Genomic DNA, 16,596 nt, shown 5'->3' on the forward strand with positions numbered 1-16,596 from the left:
AATGTTAACATGCATGAAACCAAGGCTTTTACGGTTACAGAAGTCAACAAATGAGAGCACCTGGGGAATAGGAGTGGAGCTAGGCACTGCCGGGCCTGAATTAACCTCTACATCACCAGAGGAACAGAGGAAGAGTAGGATAAGGGTACGGCTAAAGGCTATAAGAACTGGTCGTCTAGTATGTTCGGAACAGAGAGTAAAAGGAGCAGGTTTCTGGGCGAGATAGAATAGATTCAAGGCATAATGTACAGACAAAGGTATGGTAGGATGTGAATACAATGGAGATAAACCTAGGCATTTAGTGATGATGAGAGAGATATTGTCTCTAGAAACATCATTTAAACCAGGTGATGTCACCGCATGTGTGGGATGTGGAACTAAAGGGTTAGCTAAGGCATATTGAGCAGGGCTAGGTGAGATCTTGCAGGGCGAGGTGAGATCTTGCATGGAGCCTCAGACCGAGGGTGATTGACCGTCATCTTGAACTTCTTCCATTTTCTAATAATTGCGCCAACAGTTGTTGCCTTCTCACCAAGCTGCTTGCCTATTGTCCTGTAGCCCATCCCAGCCTTGTGCAGGTATACAATTTTATCCCTGATGTCCTTACACAGCTCTCTGGTCTTGGCCATTGTGGAGAGGTTGGAGTCTGTTTGATTGAGTGTGTGGACAGGTGTCTTTTATACAGGTAACGAGTTCAAACAGGTGCAGTTAATACAGGTAATGAGTGGAGAACAGGAGGGCTTCTTAAAGAAATACTAACAGGTCTGTGAGAGCCGGAATTCTCACTGGTTGGTAGGTGATCAAATACTTATGTCATGCAATAAAATGCAAATTAATTACTTAAAAATCATACAATGTGATTTTCTGGATTTTTGTTTTAGATTCCGTCTCTCACAGTTGAAGTGTACCTATGATAAAAATTACAGACCTCTACATGCTTTGTAAGTAGGAAAACCTGCAAAATCGGCAGTGTATCAAATACTTGTTCTCCCCACTGTATATTAAAAAATCGGCCGATTAATCGGTATCAGCTTTTTTTGGTCCTCCAATAATCGGTATTGGCAATGAAAAATCATAATCGGTCAACCTCTAATTCATATGGCGACAGACGGCCCCGATTCTCCAAGCGGAGCTAGAGGATTTTAATAAAGCCATTGAGTCGCTGAAAGAAGCGCACGAGCATTCTACAAATTCGGCTCGAATATGTACTTAGCTACAAAAAGACTGGGTACGTGAGTACATTGATATAATTTGTACTTCGGCGTTGATGGCAGCTTTGAAACCTGTGATCAAAACGGCAAATTTGCCAGAGGAAAACGTACTTTGGGTTGAAGAATCTAGGCGAAATGCCAGGGGAATGGATTCTAGAGGTAACAAATTTTAATTATCTGGCCAAACACTCCTTGCAAACTCAGAAAGCCTTGTTTTTTTTGGGATCTCATGAGACATTTTATGTGGTTTTATTCTGAAATAGATTTACATTTTATATCGTCTTATTCTGAAATAGATTTCTAGAATGTACAAAAGGGTGGAGGGGTAACGAGGAATTAGCAAAGGGGTTACTAAACCTAAAATGAACATTGTGGTGCAGTGGTTATGGAGAATAGTACATGCTAAACAAAAGTTAAATAAACGATACATAAACATCAAGTCAATATGTTTTTAGGTTTCATGGAACATAAGAGTAATCATTGTTCCAGAGGAGGGACTGATGTATATTGACTAATTGATTTGAGAATGTTTTAGTATGTTTATAACGGTTGAAGTGCGCTAGGAGTAGTGACTAGTGTGTTATGGGTTCAATGGACTGATATATGTGCAAATGTATCTGTAGCAGGAGGCGAGGTGTTTGAGACAGAATGTTTACATAGGGCTGTTAAGTGGGATGGAACGTGACTGCAGTGGAGATCTGTGGGGGCTCATTAATTAAGGCCGTGGTGGTAGAGGGGTATCATTCCCAGAGACTATGTATATTGTTACAGGACGTAGCTCATAGGAGGGAGGACAGCTAACTGTTAAGTTAAATTGAACATTACACATACCCAGGTCATGGTGAGAGTAGAAAAGATAGTGGTAGCATTTCAGACACTATGGTAAACTTTCAAGAAACCTGTAACTCAGTGTTTTGTTAGATTGGATATTCTTCCAACTCATTAATCTCTTTCCCAATTTCTAACAGCCGGAAAACACTTGACAGATTACATGCAGTAGTTATTATCACGGCAGTCGCTAGGCTATAGTCATGGACCATGTTAGTAGTAGCAGGGGTTACTTTAGTAGCATTGTTGGGATATCAGTTTATGAGGACTTATGCCACATGGCTTGGTAACTGGGAGACCGATGGGTGTACAGGGGAGGCTATTATTCAAATGTCACAAATTAGTGATCTTGCCATAACAGGAGAGTTTATGTTGTCAGGAAATGACCCATGTGTTGCAGTGTGTATATCCTCAGGTGAAAGCAGCAGATGAGGAGCAGGAGATAACCGAGGGCACGGGCTGAATTCTGGAGATTGAGTGTACATCAAGATATGCCAGGCGGGGGTATTGGGACAGCGTTGGTCTGGTCCACACACAGTACTCCATACAGCACCTGCAGCGGTAAAGATCATCATGTTTCTCCTTGGTAGGTGCATAGTTCTCACGTGAAGTGAGGTCCAGCTGCATAATGGGTGAGTTTGAAATGAAAGAGGAAGCAGAGCTAAAGAGAGAGAGACTAGATTCCACTGTAGACATGCAGATGGGTTGGGTCTGGGAGCTACTTTAAACATCATAGTTGGGTTGGGTTAGCTGTTTATTGGTTAATGCATCATATGATAAAGGATAGATGTTGGGGTAATTGTACTCTAAACAACATTTTGAAGGCATTGATGTGAAAGCATATACAGTGCTGAGTTACCTCAAGAGGATGTAGCGTTGATTAGGGATACGCACTTGCCTATCAGGTGACGTGTCTATCAGGTGGCAATGGAGGAGATGGGGAACAAAGTGAAAATGACATGGCTTGGGAACATCTCTCGAAACCTGGGGCCGGAAAGGTGAAGACTGGGCGAAAGCATGAGGAGGCTTTTTAGGGCATTTATTTTTGTGGAATCCAGCAGTAAAGTATCCTGGAGGCATGGAGTCAGGTAAGGAGAGAGTGGGAATTGTCATGGTCTCAAACTTTGGTTTTCATGCATATATAATTATGCACAGTTTACCACATTGTTAATACTGTTATGTTTTATGTGTCTTTTTGTTGCTTTCCAAGTGTTATGCTATCACTCTCTTAGGAACCAGAAAGAGAATGTGGAGAAACTAAAAGCAGCTCCAGCTGTTGTGTGATGAGAGATGGAAACACGATTGTGTATGGTGTGATCATAGAACAGAGACCATAAGTCTCTGAGTTTGTTATCATTGTTTGTTCATTTATAATCATGTTTTATTTATTTTTTGCTAATGTTCTGTTATCATTGTTTGTTCAATTATTAGTAATTTCCAAGTGTATGTAAGTTGAACAGTAGGAAGCTATTGTTCAACAGGGGGGTTCTGAGAATATGAAAATAGACTTATGTCACTGATGGAGTGCTGAGGTTCAGAGGGTCTACACCAGAAGTTAATGGTTATAGGAGGACGGTATATAGTGTGTGCAACTAAGCTTGGAATGTGTTGAGTGCAGGTAAACGATTACATGTGGCAGGCATTGATAAGAGGAGAGAGCCATGGATTGGTGATGGAGGGGGGTTGAGGTCAGGTCCAGGTCACCTTAAGGGAGAAATAAAAGTTTATGGCCCGTATCACTAGTGTCCTGCCTAGCAGTAAAGAACGATGTGTAGGAGGAGACTCACCCTATGAGGAACCGTTAAATATCAGTGCTTGTGTGAAAATGCTTTAGTCTAATGCAGCTGTATTGATCTTCTGGGCAGAAAAAACTTGTTTAATTTCTTGCGGATTAGTGGGACGCTTTCGACAACATCCGGTGAAATTGCTGAGCGCCAAGTTCAAATTAAATTACTATAAATATTAAACCTCATGAAATCACAAGTGTAATACATCAAAATAAAGCTTAACTTGTTGTTAATTCAGCCGCCGTGTCAGATTTCAAAAAGGCTTTACGGCGAAAGCAAACCATGCGATTATCTGAGGACAGCGCCCAGCACACAAATGCATAAAAAAATCATTTTCAACCAGGGAGTTGCGACACGAAAGTCAGAAATAGCGATATAATATATGCCTTACCTTTGAAGATCTTCTTCTGTTGGCACTCCAAAAGGTCCCAGTTACATTACAAATGTTCCTTTTGTTTGATAATGTCCTTCTTTATATCCATAAACACTCAGTTTAGCTGGCGCGCTTCAGTCAATAATCCACTCGGTTTCCCTCCTTCAAAATGCATACAAAATGAATCCCAAACGTTCCCAATAAACTTATCCAAACAAGTCAATCAACGTTTATGATCAAACAATAGGTACCCTAATATGCAAATAAACAATAAAATTTAAGACGGAGAATAGTTATTGTCTTGACCGGAGAAAAATACCAAAGAACACGCGCTACAGCCAAAATGGGAGCCACCTAGAAAAACTACAATTTATGTTTTTTTTTTTTTACAAAAACCAGCCTGAAACTCTTTCTAAAGACTGTTGACATCTAGTGGAAGCCCTAGGAACTGTAATCGGCACGATTTCGCCCTATTATAAAAGTGCCAGCCATTGAAATCAGTGGTAGGATTTTTGGGACGGTTTGTCCTCGGGGTTTCGCCTGCCATTTCAGTTCTGTTATACTCACAGAGATTATTTTAACAGTTTTCGAAACTTTAATCTACCAATTATATGCATATCCAAGCTTCTGGGCCTGAGTAGCAGGCAGTTTACATCCGGACGTCAAAATACCGCCCCGTATCCCAAAGAAGTTAAGCTTTCATAGTATTTGTAGAGTTTTTTACTCTGAGAATTAGAACCTAACAGTAGGAAATAGAAGGAACATTTATTTGCTGACCACCCGCTTTAGAGAAGCAGAGGACCATGTTGCAACATAGGAGAATGGTGCCATCTCAACGAAAGGTCAGCTATATTAAATCCATAAGGAATTTAAAAAATGACAGGACCATGTTGATAACTTGGATAACAGAGGGCGTCGCTGTAATATTAAAATCTTGGATGTTCCCGAGATGGTAGAAAAGATACAGTTCCTACAGAGGAAAATCCCAAATGTGCTGGAATGCCAGTTTGAGAGTCCACTTGAGATACAGAAAGCACATACAGTGGGGCAAAAAAGTAGTTAGTCAGCCACCAATTGTGCAAGTTCTCCCACTTAAAAAGATGAGAGAGGCCTGTAATTTTCATCATAGGTACACTTCAACTATGACAGACAAAATGAGAAAAAAAAATCCAGAAGATTACATTGTAGGATTTTTTATGAATTTATTTGCAAATTATGGTGGAAAATGAGTATTTGGTCAATAACAAAAGTTTATCTCAATACTTTGTTATATACCCTTTGTTGGCAATGACAGAGGTCAAACGTTTTCTGTAAGTCTTCACAAGGTTTTCACACACTGTTGCTGGTATTTTGGCCCATTCCTCCATGCAGATCTCCTCTAGAGCAGTGATGTTTTGGGGCTGTTGCTGGGCAACACGGACTTTCAACTACCTCCAAAGATTTTCTATGGGGTTGAGATCTGGAGACTGGCTAGGCCACTCCAGGACCTTGAAATGCTTCTTACAAAGCCACTCCTTCGTTGCCCGGGCGGTGTGTTTGGGATCATTGTCATGCTGAAAGACCCAGCCACGTTTCATCTTCAATGCCCTTGCTGATGGAAGGAGGTTTTCAATCAAAATCTCACGGTACATGGCCCCATTCATTCTGTCCTTTACACGGATCAGTCGTCCTGGTCGCTTTGCAGAAAAACAGCCCAAAGCATGATGTTTCCACCCCCATGCTTCACAGTAGGTATGGTGTTCTTTGGATGCAACTCAGCATTCTTTGTCCTCCAAACACGACGAGTTGAGTTTTTACCAAAAAGTTATATTTTGGTTTCATCTGACCATATGACATTCTCCCAATCTTCTTCTGGATCCTCCAAATGCTCTCTAGCAAACTTCAGACGGGCCTGGACATGTACTGGCTTAAGCAGGGGGACACGTCTGGCACTGCAGGATTTGAGTCCCTGGCGGCGTAGTGTGTTACTGATGGTAGGCTTTGTACCTTTGGTCCCAGCTCTCTGCAGGTCATTCACTAGGTCTCCATGTGTGGTTCTGGGATTTTTGTGATCATTTTTCATCACTTGTGATCATTTTGACCCCACGGGGTGAGATCTTGCGTGGAGCCCCAGATCGAGGGAGATTATCAGTGGTCTTGTATGTCTTCCATTTCCTAATAATTGCTCCCACAGTTGATTTCTTCAAACCAAGCTGCTTACCTATTGCGGATTCAGTCTTCCCAGCCTGGTGCAGGTCTACAATTTTGTTTCTGGTGTCCTTTGACAGCTCTTTGGTCTTGGCCATAGTGGAGTTTGGAGTGTGACTGTTTGAGGTTGTGGACAGGTGTCTTTTATACTGATAACAAGTTCAAACAGGTGCCATTAATACAGGTAACAAGTGGAGGACAGAGGAGCCTCTTAAAGAAGAAGTTACAGGTCTGTGAGAGCCAGAAATCTTGCTTGTTTGTAGGTGACCAAATACTTATTTTCCACCATAATTTGCAAATAAATTCATAAAAAATCCTACAATGTGATTTTCTGGATTTTCTTTCTAATTTTTTCCGTCATAGTTGAAGTGTACCTATGATGAAAATTACAGGCCTCTCTCATCTTTTTAAGTGGGAGTACTTGCACAATTGGTGGCTGACTAAATACTTTTTTGCCCCACTGTAGATTCCCCCCCGGCCCGCCGAGAAGAGACCAGAAAGAGGGATGCCGGCCACAGCCCATTATGATCGACATGCTATGTTACCAGGTGAAGGAAGAAATTCTCAGAGCAGCAAGAGAGAAGACAGGTGACATGGCAGGGATCTACAATTATGTTCTTCCTAGACTATTCTAAACGAGTTAACGACCGGAGGATGGCATTCAAACATGTCAAAATCGATCTAAAGTCGCCGAGGATCGAGTTCATGCGTTTTCCTGCTACACTGGAGACCAAACTCAAGGGAGCCAAGATCACACGTTTGACTGACAAGACGAAGCATCAGCCTTCATCCAGAGAAGATCTGCCAGGGAGGACCGCTGAATCCAGAATTATATTGGATGCAGGACTATCAACGTCTGTCTGACAAGTGCCTTTGACTTTGCATTGCTATGATTAGACTCAGCCCTAGAGCTGGATTTGACTGGACTGTTTCTTACCCGTAGGTTCTTTTTTTTTTTTTGGTTTGTTCAACATCACACTAGCTAGCTGGCTAACATTAGCTAGTCAGATAACTTGCTAAATAGCGATTTTCGTAAATTAACTTTATGACAAAAAAATATGCACTAACGTTTGTCTCTACATTAACTAACATATTCCTCTCAATTGTAAATGTTTTTCTTGACTCGTTATGACGTTATAACAACTTACATCTGGTTCCACCGTAATGTTTTGTCAGCCATATTTGTTGAAGAACGCCACAAAGGCAAGGGTCGCTCGCTTCAAAATTCGTCATTGGAACCACTCGATATGATTGGTCATTTAAAACCTTGGGAGCCAAATGCATAATGAGTTTTCTAACTCCCCCTTGTGATGGTCTGGAGCAATGAAGCAATTAACCCGTGGGGAGTGGCTCCAATAATGTATCATCTGCTACAGGAGCAATTGTATATCCCTATAAATAAGATTAAAGTACATATATAGATACAGTACCAGTCAAAGGTTTGGACACACCTACTCATTCCAGGGTATATTTTTTGTGGAACTGTAAGAATGAGCCCAGTGTTGAGGGACTCTGAGATCCCAGGGGCATTACACACCTCAATAGCAGGGCATTAAATCACACATTCACAACCAGGGTTAAAAACAGGTTATCACACTGACAGCCAAAACAACGAGTTTTCACCATAAAGACACAACAGCCGCAAAGGAAGGTATTAACACAGACCAAAGCAACAACATGAGCACACATCATTCTGAAAGCAGAAGAAGACTAGAGGAAAGGGTATGAACAAAGCAGCACAATGCAAACAGTAGCTTGGAGCCATGGAGCCAAGACTGTGACTGCACTGGGTTTGTGTCCTTGTGTACACTGTCGCCCTCTAGTGACGTCTGAGTTAAATGCCTCGTGTCCACTCACACATTGGAAAATATTGGTGGGGATTAGGGTTAGGGGGCAGGTCTTACTAGGATACAACTGTGGTTGAAAGGTGGGTTGAGGCGTCATTCTAGGAGAGACAAACTGAGGAACTTTGACTGGCTGTGCTGAGGTGGGGGTGGTGGTGGCCTGCACCTGAGACAAAACCACAGCAAATACTGTATTCTCTACTGGAGCTGCAGACAACAGTTAGATCTGAAAAAATATTTGAATTCCGCAGGTAGTTTTACAGAGAGAAAGATGAGTTTGTGCCAAGTGCCACCACTGCCTCAAAGCACCTCCTCATTAAGAGACATTCTCAATTTTGGCCATGCATATTTCCATACAAACATGTTCAACCCACCTTGCTCTAAGAGACTTTGTAAAACAGAAGAAAAAAAAGGTTGAATATTTACTGCTTAATTTGAACACACTCTGGGTACCCCAAACTGCCACCAGTTACAAGAGAAAGAGTTTGAAAGAGTTGAACTACAAAGGATGACAATGATAGTACTGTAAAATGTACAGGAAGTGAATGCCCCTTACCACAACTGGATTCTTTGACACCAGTCGCACGGACTCTGAACCCTGATTGATCAACCTGCTGGCCACCTGGAGGTTGACTGGTGTGTTTCGGGAGATGGAGTTGTCAGAGATGATGGCGCCGGGCTTGGAGGTGTGGCTGATGGCAGTGACCGTGGAGGGGGGCTGCACCACGACAGAGGCAGGCATGGTGGGAGTGGCAGCTTTCAGCACTAGAGGTAGAGTCTTAGTGGTGATGACTGGGGTGACTGCCAGCATCTTCTGACAGCGAGAGGAGAGAAAAAATACAATTAAATAAATAGTTGATAAATCAGAGTGCAGAGAGACAGAAGAGAGAGAAATTAGATGAGATGGGGTCAAAAAAAGGGAGTGGAAAAGTGAGCATAATAATGCCAAATCCAACAAATATGAACTAATGTGAAGCCCAGTGACTCACTACTAAGGCTACATTCATTAAACCATTCCCTGGAGGAGGGAATCTTTCCTCCCGATTATATCAAACGCCACAGGAAATCTGCCAGCCGAGCACGTACATCTCACTAAGAGCTGGAGATAAATCTACAATCATGAATGACGGAGGGTTTACAACATGGCTGTGTCTGTCTAGCCGGGAACGTGGTCCGCGAGGTCATGGGAACGAAGAAGTACTACCTGAAAGAACTGGCATGGCTGAAGGTCATCTGATAACGTAGCTAATGCCAGTACAGAGAACCATCCAGAGTATCAGGGACTTTATCTTAGCATGATTCTTCACTCTCTATCTTTATAGTAGTATATGATTGTGAACACTGACAGGTTTGGGGCTTTTCAGGGCAGGCTAGTGTTGCAAACTTTCCCAAACTGCCTAGGTTTTCCATAAATCCTGGTTGGAGGATTCCTTGAATCAGGAGAGAATAAGTTATCCAACAAGAAATCATCCAAATGGTATTTCTGAAAAACCTGGGAAAGTTTCAGGAATGTTTCTAGGCTACTGCAAAGTTATGACACAACAAGCCTTTGTGCAACATAACAAGCAGCTGAGTTGAGCTAAGGTTGACAGTGTCTGTGGACTTGTGTGGCTACCTGCTGCAGGGCCTGGGTGTGTGTGGTCTGCTGTAGGGCCAGCAGAGTGGCAGAGGAGGGGATCTGGAGGACGTGTTTGTCTGCAGCCGGCACCTGCACCTGCACCGTTACCTCTGGCTCCTGTTTCACCAGCAGGTCCTTCCTCAGCTGCTCCACAACGCTTTTCTGGAGGACAGAAGTGAGAGGGGGAGAGAAAGAGGGGGAGTCAAAGAGGGGTGAAGGATGGTGAGAGAAGAGTGGGAAAAGAGCGGTGAAGAGCATGGAGAGTGAGAAGAGGGCGAGAGAGGGAGGGGTGTAGAGGATGGGGAGAGAAGAGGGGATGAAGGGAGAAGAAACAAGATGAAGGAAAGCGGATTGAATAAAACTCCAATTGAGTTTAGTGTCACTGTTCCCTTTAAATGTTCTGTACCCTTTTTTGGCCATAACCCCAACCGGTGATTAACAATGTATTATGGTAACTACTCAAAAGTCTCTTATATCAACATTTGCTAACAACTGGTCGTCAAATCAAGTCACTTTCATTGTTCCACGTTGACATAGTTAAAGGTTAATTCATGTTGAGAATACCGAAATGTGGCTTTAAGACCAAACCAACTTTTGTGACTTAAATTTGAGGCCAGGGGCTCTGACATTTCACTTTGACAACAACTGCAGTTCTCACAAGAGCAAAATACCAAATTAGCATCTGCAGCAATGCCAAGTCATTTCAATAGTTAATTCCGCTACTACGCTAACACAAAACGATTTTCCCGACAGGGAATTAGACCTGCTCTGAGGAGGGGTAGAGACTGGGGAGCAGAGGAACAGGCAAGTATGAAATAAGTACTGTTGCAGTGCACTCTCATTCGTTCTAGTAAATATTAACGCATGGAATAGGCCTTAGGCCATTGAATATGCAGTCACTGTGTCAAACCAATAAGTGTGCGTACTTCCAGAAATGCTTACTTCCAGTTGCTTCTCTTTGTTTTGTTTTGCTCATCATATTAGCTGCAGTATGCATAGAGCTGCCTTTCACACTTTACTTGACACCCAGTGTCATAACACGTTATCTGTGACATTGTCATAACCTGTCATAATATGGTAATAACACTGTCATGACGCATTTAAATCTGTTGTGACATATGGCATTATTTTATGGCTGGTTACAACCCCATACATAAGTGACAAAACCCACAACACCTACCACACCATAGCTTACTTATCAACAGTATGTTTATGTTATATAACATTTTCTGAAACTGACCACATTAAATTATCATTGTAATTGCGCACAAATTGATGTCAGACATCCCTACCCCAATGCTCTGTTGCTGATGACTGGGATGAATACAGGAGCAGGACGAGAAACCCTCTTTTTGACTGATGACTGACATAAGGGCATGCACGTGATAGGCCTATCTGGCTTATATGATTATGATGGTCATAATGCTTCTTGACAGTGTCATAAAGTGTATTTTCTTTGTCCAAGTAAAGTGACCGAGGATGGTCATAACCCGTGATAAACTAGATTCAGCCAGGGGCTGGTCAGGGGGCCAGAACATAATAAAACAAATAGATTAAAAATTAACTTCAAGAAGCCTAAACAGATATAATATTTGACTAAACCTTGATTACATTTGGGGACATTCCCCTCCGTAGGGTGCCGTCTTTTGGATGGGATGTTAAAATGGGTGTCCGGACTCTCAGTGGTGTCATGACTGTCCACGAAAATCCAAAAAGATCAGATTTGCAATGAATAACTTCAATCAGATGGAAATAACTAGTGGGGTTTACACAACTCACGTCCTGATGTAAATCAAGGGATAAGATCCAGGCCTGCGCTCTCCAAATTCACCAAAGGACTGTGCTTTGTCTCAACAGACCTTTTTCCCGCAGAAACTCTAACACGTTCAAAAACAAATACTGGAACAATATTTCTAGTATATAATGTGGGGAATGGTCAGAGGCGATCTATAGTCATTTTGTTTGTTCTTTTGTGATGTCATTATACATTTTATAAAGGAAATACTGTAACTTGGAAAGTATACCCACTACATATTTGAAGTTTCCATACTGTGCGTTGTGATTGTAATATTAAAAATGATTAGTGTTTTTGTTAAGGAAGGGATGTGATTTAAGAAGTTATAAGAGATAATTGTTTTCCATAAGTTTGCACAGTGAGTAATCACCGCCCTGGAATGAGGTCGGGGAGTGTGCCAGCCTGCCGGAACGCCCCTTTCGAGCAAAAGGTATAAATTATGAGTTAAGAAAAAAACACATTGAACCAGAAAAAACGTGAAGCGGTAGCTTAAATGGTTTGAACATTGAATCTCAACATGAGGTTGACAAACTCACCTCCCGGACAATCACTGGTATAGCTAATATAGCTATTAGCTATACCGGACACTGTGTCCAGCCACAGTGTCCGATTTCAAAAAGGCTTTACGACGAAAGCACACCAAACGATTAGTTAGGTCAGCACCTAGTCGCAGAAATACACAGCCATTTTTCCAGCCAAAGAGAGGAGTCACAAAAAGCAGAAATAGAGATAAAATGAATCACTAACCTTTGATGATCTTCATCAGATGACACTCATAGGACTTCATGTTACACAATACATGTATGTTTTGTTCGATAAAGTTCATATTTATATCCAAAAATCTTAGTTTACATTGGCTCGTTATGTTCAGTAATGTTTTGCCTCCAAAACATCCGGTGATTTTGCAGAGAGCCACATCAATTTACAGAAATACTCATAATAAACATTGCTAAAATATACAATTGTTATGCATGGAATGTCAGATTTCAAAATAACTTTTCGGAAAAAGCACACCATGCAATAATCTGAGTACGGCGCTCAGACGACAAATTAAGCCATACAGATACCCGCCATGTTGTGGAGTCAACAGAAGTCAGAAATAGCATTATAAATATTCACTTACCTTTGATGATCTTCATCAGAATGCACTCCCAGGAATCCCAGTTCCACAATAAATGTTTGTTTTGTTCGTGAAGTCCATCATTTATGTCCAAATACCTCCTTTTGGAGCGCATTTAGTACACAAATCCAAACTCAGGAGGCGCGGGCAAGTCCAGGCGAAAGTTCAGACGAAAAGTCATATTACAGTTCGTAGAAACATGTCAACCAAAGTATAGAATCAATCTTTAGGATGTTTTTATCATAAATCTTCAATAATGTTTCAACCGGAGAATTCCTTTGTCTGTAGAAATGCAATCGAACGCAGCTAACTCTCACGGGAGCGCGTAAGACTGAGCTCGTAGCACTCTGCCAGACCCAAACAGACTCAAACAGCTCTCATGCCCTCATCCTTCACAGTAGAAGCATCAAACAAGGTTCTAAAGACTGTTGACATCTAGTGGAAGCCTTGGGAAGTGCAATATGACCCCATAGACACTGTATATTCGATAGGCAATGACTTGAAAAATTACAAACCTCAGATTTCCCACTTCCTGTTTGGATTTTTTCTCAGGTTTTTGCATGCCATATGAGTTCTGTTATACTCACAGACATCATTCAAACAGTTTTAGAATCTTCAGAGTGTTTTCTATCCAAATCTACAAATTATATGCATATTCTAACTTTTAGGACTGAGTAGCAGGCAGTTTACTCTGGGCACCTTTTTATCCAAGCTACTCAATACTGCCCCCCAGTCACAAAGAAGTTAAAGAAGTTAAGTAGGATCATCCTGTTACTCTGCTCACACATCGTATTACGCTACTCTCATCACCGCATTGGGGAACCATCGATACAGCTGGCTAATCCTATCTTCAAAGAAGCATCATTAGGAGTGAATGGAAGGAAAATCAACTCATAAGATCTGTTCAGGACTACACGACAAGTCACCGGACAACTACGAAGAAGGACAACAGGAGAAGAGTTGTTGGAACCATTTCGGACAATCAAATCAAACTTTATTTGCCACATGTGCCGAATACAACAGGTGTCGACCTTACAATGAAATGCTTACTTACAAGCCCTTAACCAACAATGCAGTTCAAGAAAGAGTTAAGAAAATATTTACCAAATAAACTAAAGTAAAAAAATATATAAAATGTAACAATAAAATAACGAGGCTATATACAGGGGGTACCGGAACTGAGTCAATGTGCGGGGGTACAGGTTAGTCGAGGTAATTTGTATATGTAGGTAGGGGTAAAGTAGATAATAGATAATAAACAGCGAGTAGCAGCAGTGTAAAAACAAATGGAGGGGGTCAATGTAAATATTCCAGATGGCCATTTGATTAATTGTTCAGTGGCAGGTAGCCTAGTGGTTAGAGTGTTGGGACAGTAACCAAAAAAATCTGTCGTTCTGCCCTTGAACAAGGCAGTTAACCCACTGTTCCCCGGTAGGCAGTCATTGTAAATAAGAATTTGTTCTTAACTGACTTGCCTAGCAAAATAAAGGTTAAATAAATAAAAGTCTTATGGCTTGGGGGTAGAAGCTGTTAAGGAGCCTTTTTGTCCTATACTTGGCATTCCGACATCGCTTGCCGTGCGGTAGCAGAGAGAACTGTCTATGACTTGGGTGACTGGAGTCTTGGACAATTTTTGTGACTTTCCTCTGACACCGCCTAGTATTTAGGTCCTGGATGGTAAGAAGCTTGGCCCCAGTGATGTACTGGGCCGTATACACTACCCTCTTTAGCACCTTACAGTCAGATGCCGAGCAGTTGCCACAGTGATGCAACCGGTCAGGATGCTCTCGATGGTGCAGCTGTAGACTTTTTTGAGGATTTGGGGACCCATGCCAAATCCTTTCTGTCTCCTGAGGTTTGAAAAGGTGTTGTCGTGCCCTCTTTACGACTGTCTTGGTGTGTTTGGACCATGATACAGTGGTTCCTCCTTTAAAAGTTGCGAGCTTGCACCACAGGACTTAAGAGGTACCTAGTGTCACAGCTTCATTGCTCCAGACCACCGCAAGGGGAGTTAGAGCACTCATTATGCATTTGGGTCCCAAGGTTTTTATATGACCAATCATATCGAGTAGTTCCAATGATGAATTTGACGCAAGCCCCCCGTCGCTGGTGACTTTCTTCAGCAAAGATGGCTGACAAAACATTAAGTGGAAGCAAATGTAAGTAATTATAACATAACGAGTCAAGCAAAAGACGTACAATTGAGAAGAATATGTTAATGTAGTGTCAAACATATTTTTTTGTCACAAAGTTAATTTACAAAAATAGCTTTTTTTAGCAAGTTAGCTGACTAGCTAATATTAGCCAGCTAACTAGCTAGTGTTATGACATGAGTATGAAATTGTAATTCATGTTTAATGTTTTAGGGACTCCTGAGAAAACCAGCAAACCAGGCTGTCGTCTTGGGAAACAGTGGATGTAAAGAATCTAGCTAGCTAAAGCATTTACTGCAAATTGAATGTACAATTGTGTAAGCTTGCTTTGCTTATACTTGCCATGCAATGCAGCTGAAGTAACATAGCTAGCTAACTATTTACTTGCTTATTGTGTAGTGGAGGATAAAAATAAATGCTTGCCTATGGATGTGTAGCTAGCTATAGTATGTAGCTGATCTGCGTATGGACCCTAAAACGTTTGGTATGAATATTAGTTCAGAACCTATGAGCCTCAGCTATCATAGTTGTTGTATTGACTTCAAGACTGAATGGCATTAATGAAGCCTATGGATTGAGTAGAATATAATAACTTTATTGTGCCAAGGATGCAAGTCCTATATACATGCAGTTATTACCACACATGAGATCCCCACGTTGTATATTCACTGATCATGTACTCTTCCTTGGCAAATAAAGGTGAGGTTCAGGTATGAATCTCTGTGAGACATTCTTTTTCAGTCATATCCAATACCAGGTGTATCAAATTCCATTCTTTGAATGATGGTGTGTCTGCAAGTATGTATTACATTTATACACTTCAACAGTGTTTACCACTCCTGCTCCTGGGACATCAATGATTACACATTGTAACTATGCAATAGACTAGAGACATGATTTAAGTAAAGGCTGATTTGTAATTCATATATACAGAAAAAAAAACAGTACACTACACTTCCTATGCATATCTAACTCCCTTCATCTGCATTAATCTGAGGACACAGGATAGTATTTCAAAGAGATACTTAATTTCAACCAGTGGGGAATGTGAAACACTTTATTGAAAGTTCATTATCCAGGTGTTATAAATACATAATAAATGCATTATAAATATTATAATTGTAATATCATATTCTAAAATACAAGTTCAATCTGTACACTTCAATGCACATATGGTGTGCATTATAAAAAAAAAAGAGAAAGAAAGATGAGGTGGAAAGAGAGGTGTAGAAGACCGAAAGGGAAAGAGGTAAGAGCAGAGGAGCAGGGAAGACAGCATATGATTAATGAATTACAGTGCTACAGTGCTAGTGTCTCTAGCGGTGTCTCCTAACCAGCCAGTTGGCCCGAAGGTTATCTTAAGAGCGGGTGAGGTGGCGATGATGGAACTGGCTTCCTCTCTCACATCAAAACATACCTGCAGACGAGAGACAGATGGATAGAGAGGGAGCATGATTAAGCCTAGTTTTTTTTTTATTCTAACACAGTCAGTCATCATAACATACAAACATATCAAGATAGCTAGCTAATATGAAGTTAGGTAGCTGGTCAAATGTAATTAACTTAGCTAGCTATCTATACAGTATGTAAACTAGCTAGCTACGTTAGCAGCTCAATTGAGTTAAAATGCACTGTAGCTAGTTACTGTAGCTAATAATACATTGTTTCTACAACCTTGAA

General features: G+C 41.3%; 1 protein-coding gene across 5 annotated transcripts in view; it reads right to left on the minus strand.

The window, feature by feature from the left end:
- Window positions 1-16,596, minus strand: part of LOC139540420 (PHD finger protein 21A-like) — a 116,384-nt gene that overhangs the window by 41,589 nt on the left and 58,199 nt on the right. For 4 of the 5 annotated variants that reach the window (XM_071344223.1, XM_071344225.1, XM_071344221.1 and 1 more), the window contains 2 exons: window positions 9,846-10,010; window positions 8,787-9,044 (listed from right to left, as the gene is read on the minus strand). In XM_071344223.1, the coding sequence (XP_071200324.1) occupies window positions 8,787-9,044; window positions 9,846-10,010 (423 nt within the window). The remainder of the gene's footprint in view (window positions 1-8,786; window positions 9,045-9,845; window positions 10,011-16,596) is intronic. The other variant, XM_071344222.1, reaches the window with a different exon arrangement.

The sequence above is a fragment of the Salvelinus alpinus genome, chromosome 15 (assembly GCF_045679555.1).
Source record: "Salvelinus alpinus chromosome 15, SLU_Salpinus.1, whole genome shotgun sequence".
Classification (NCBI taxonomy): Eukaryota; Metazoa; Chordata; class Actinopteri; order Salmoniformes; family Salmonidae; genus Salvelinus; species Salvelinus alpinus.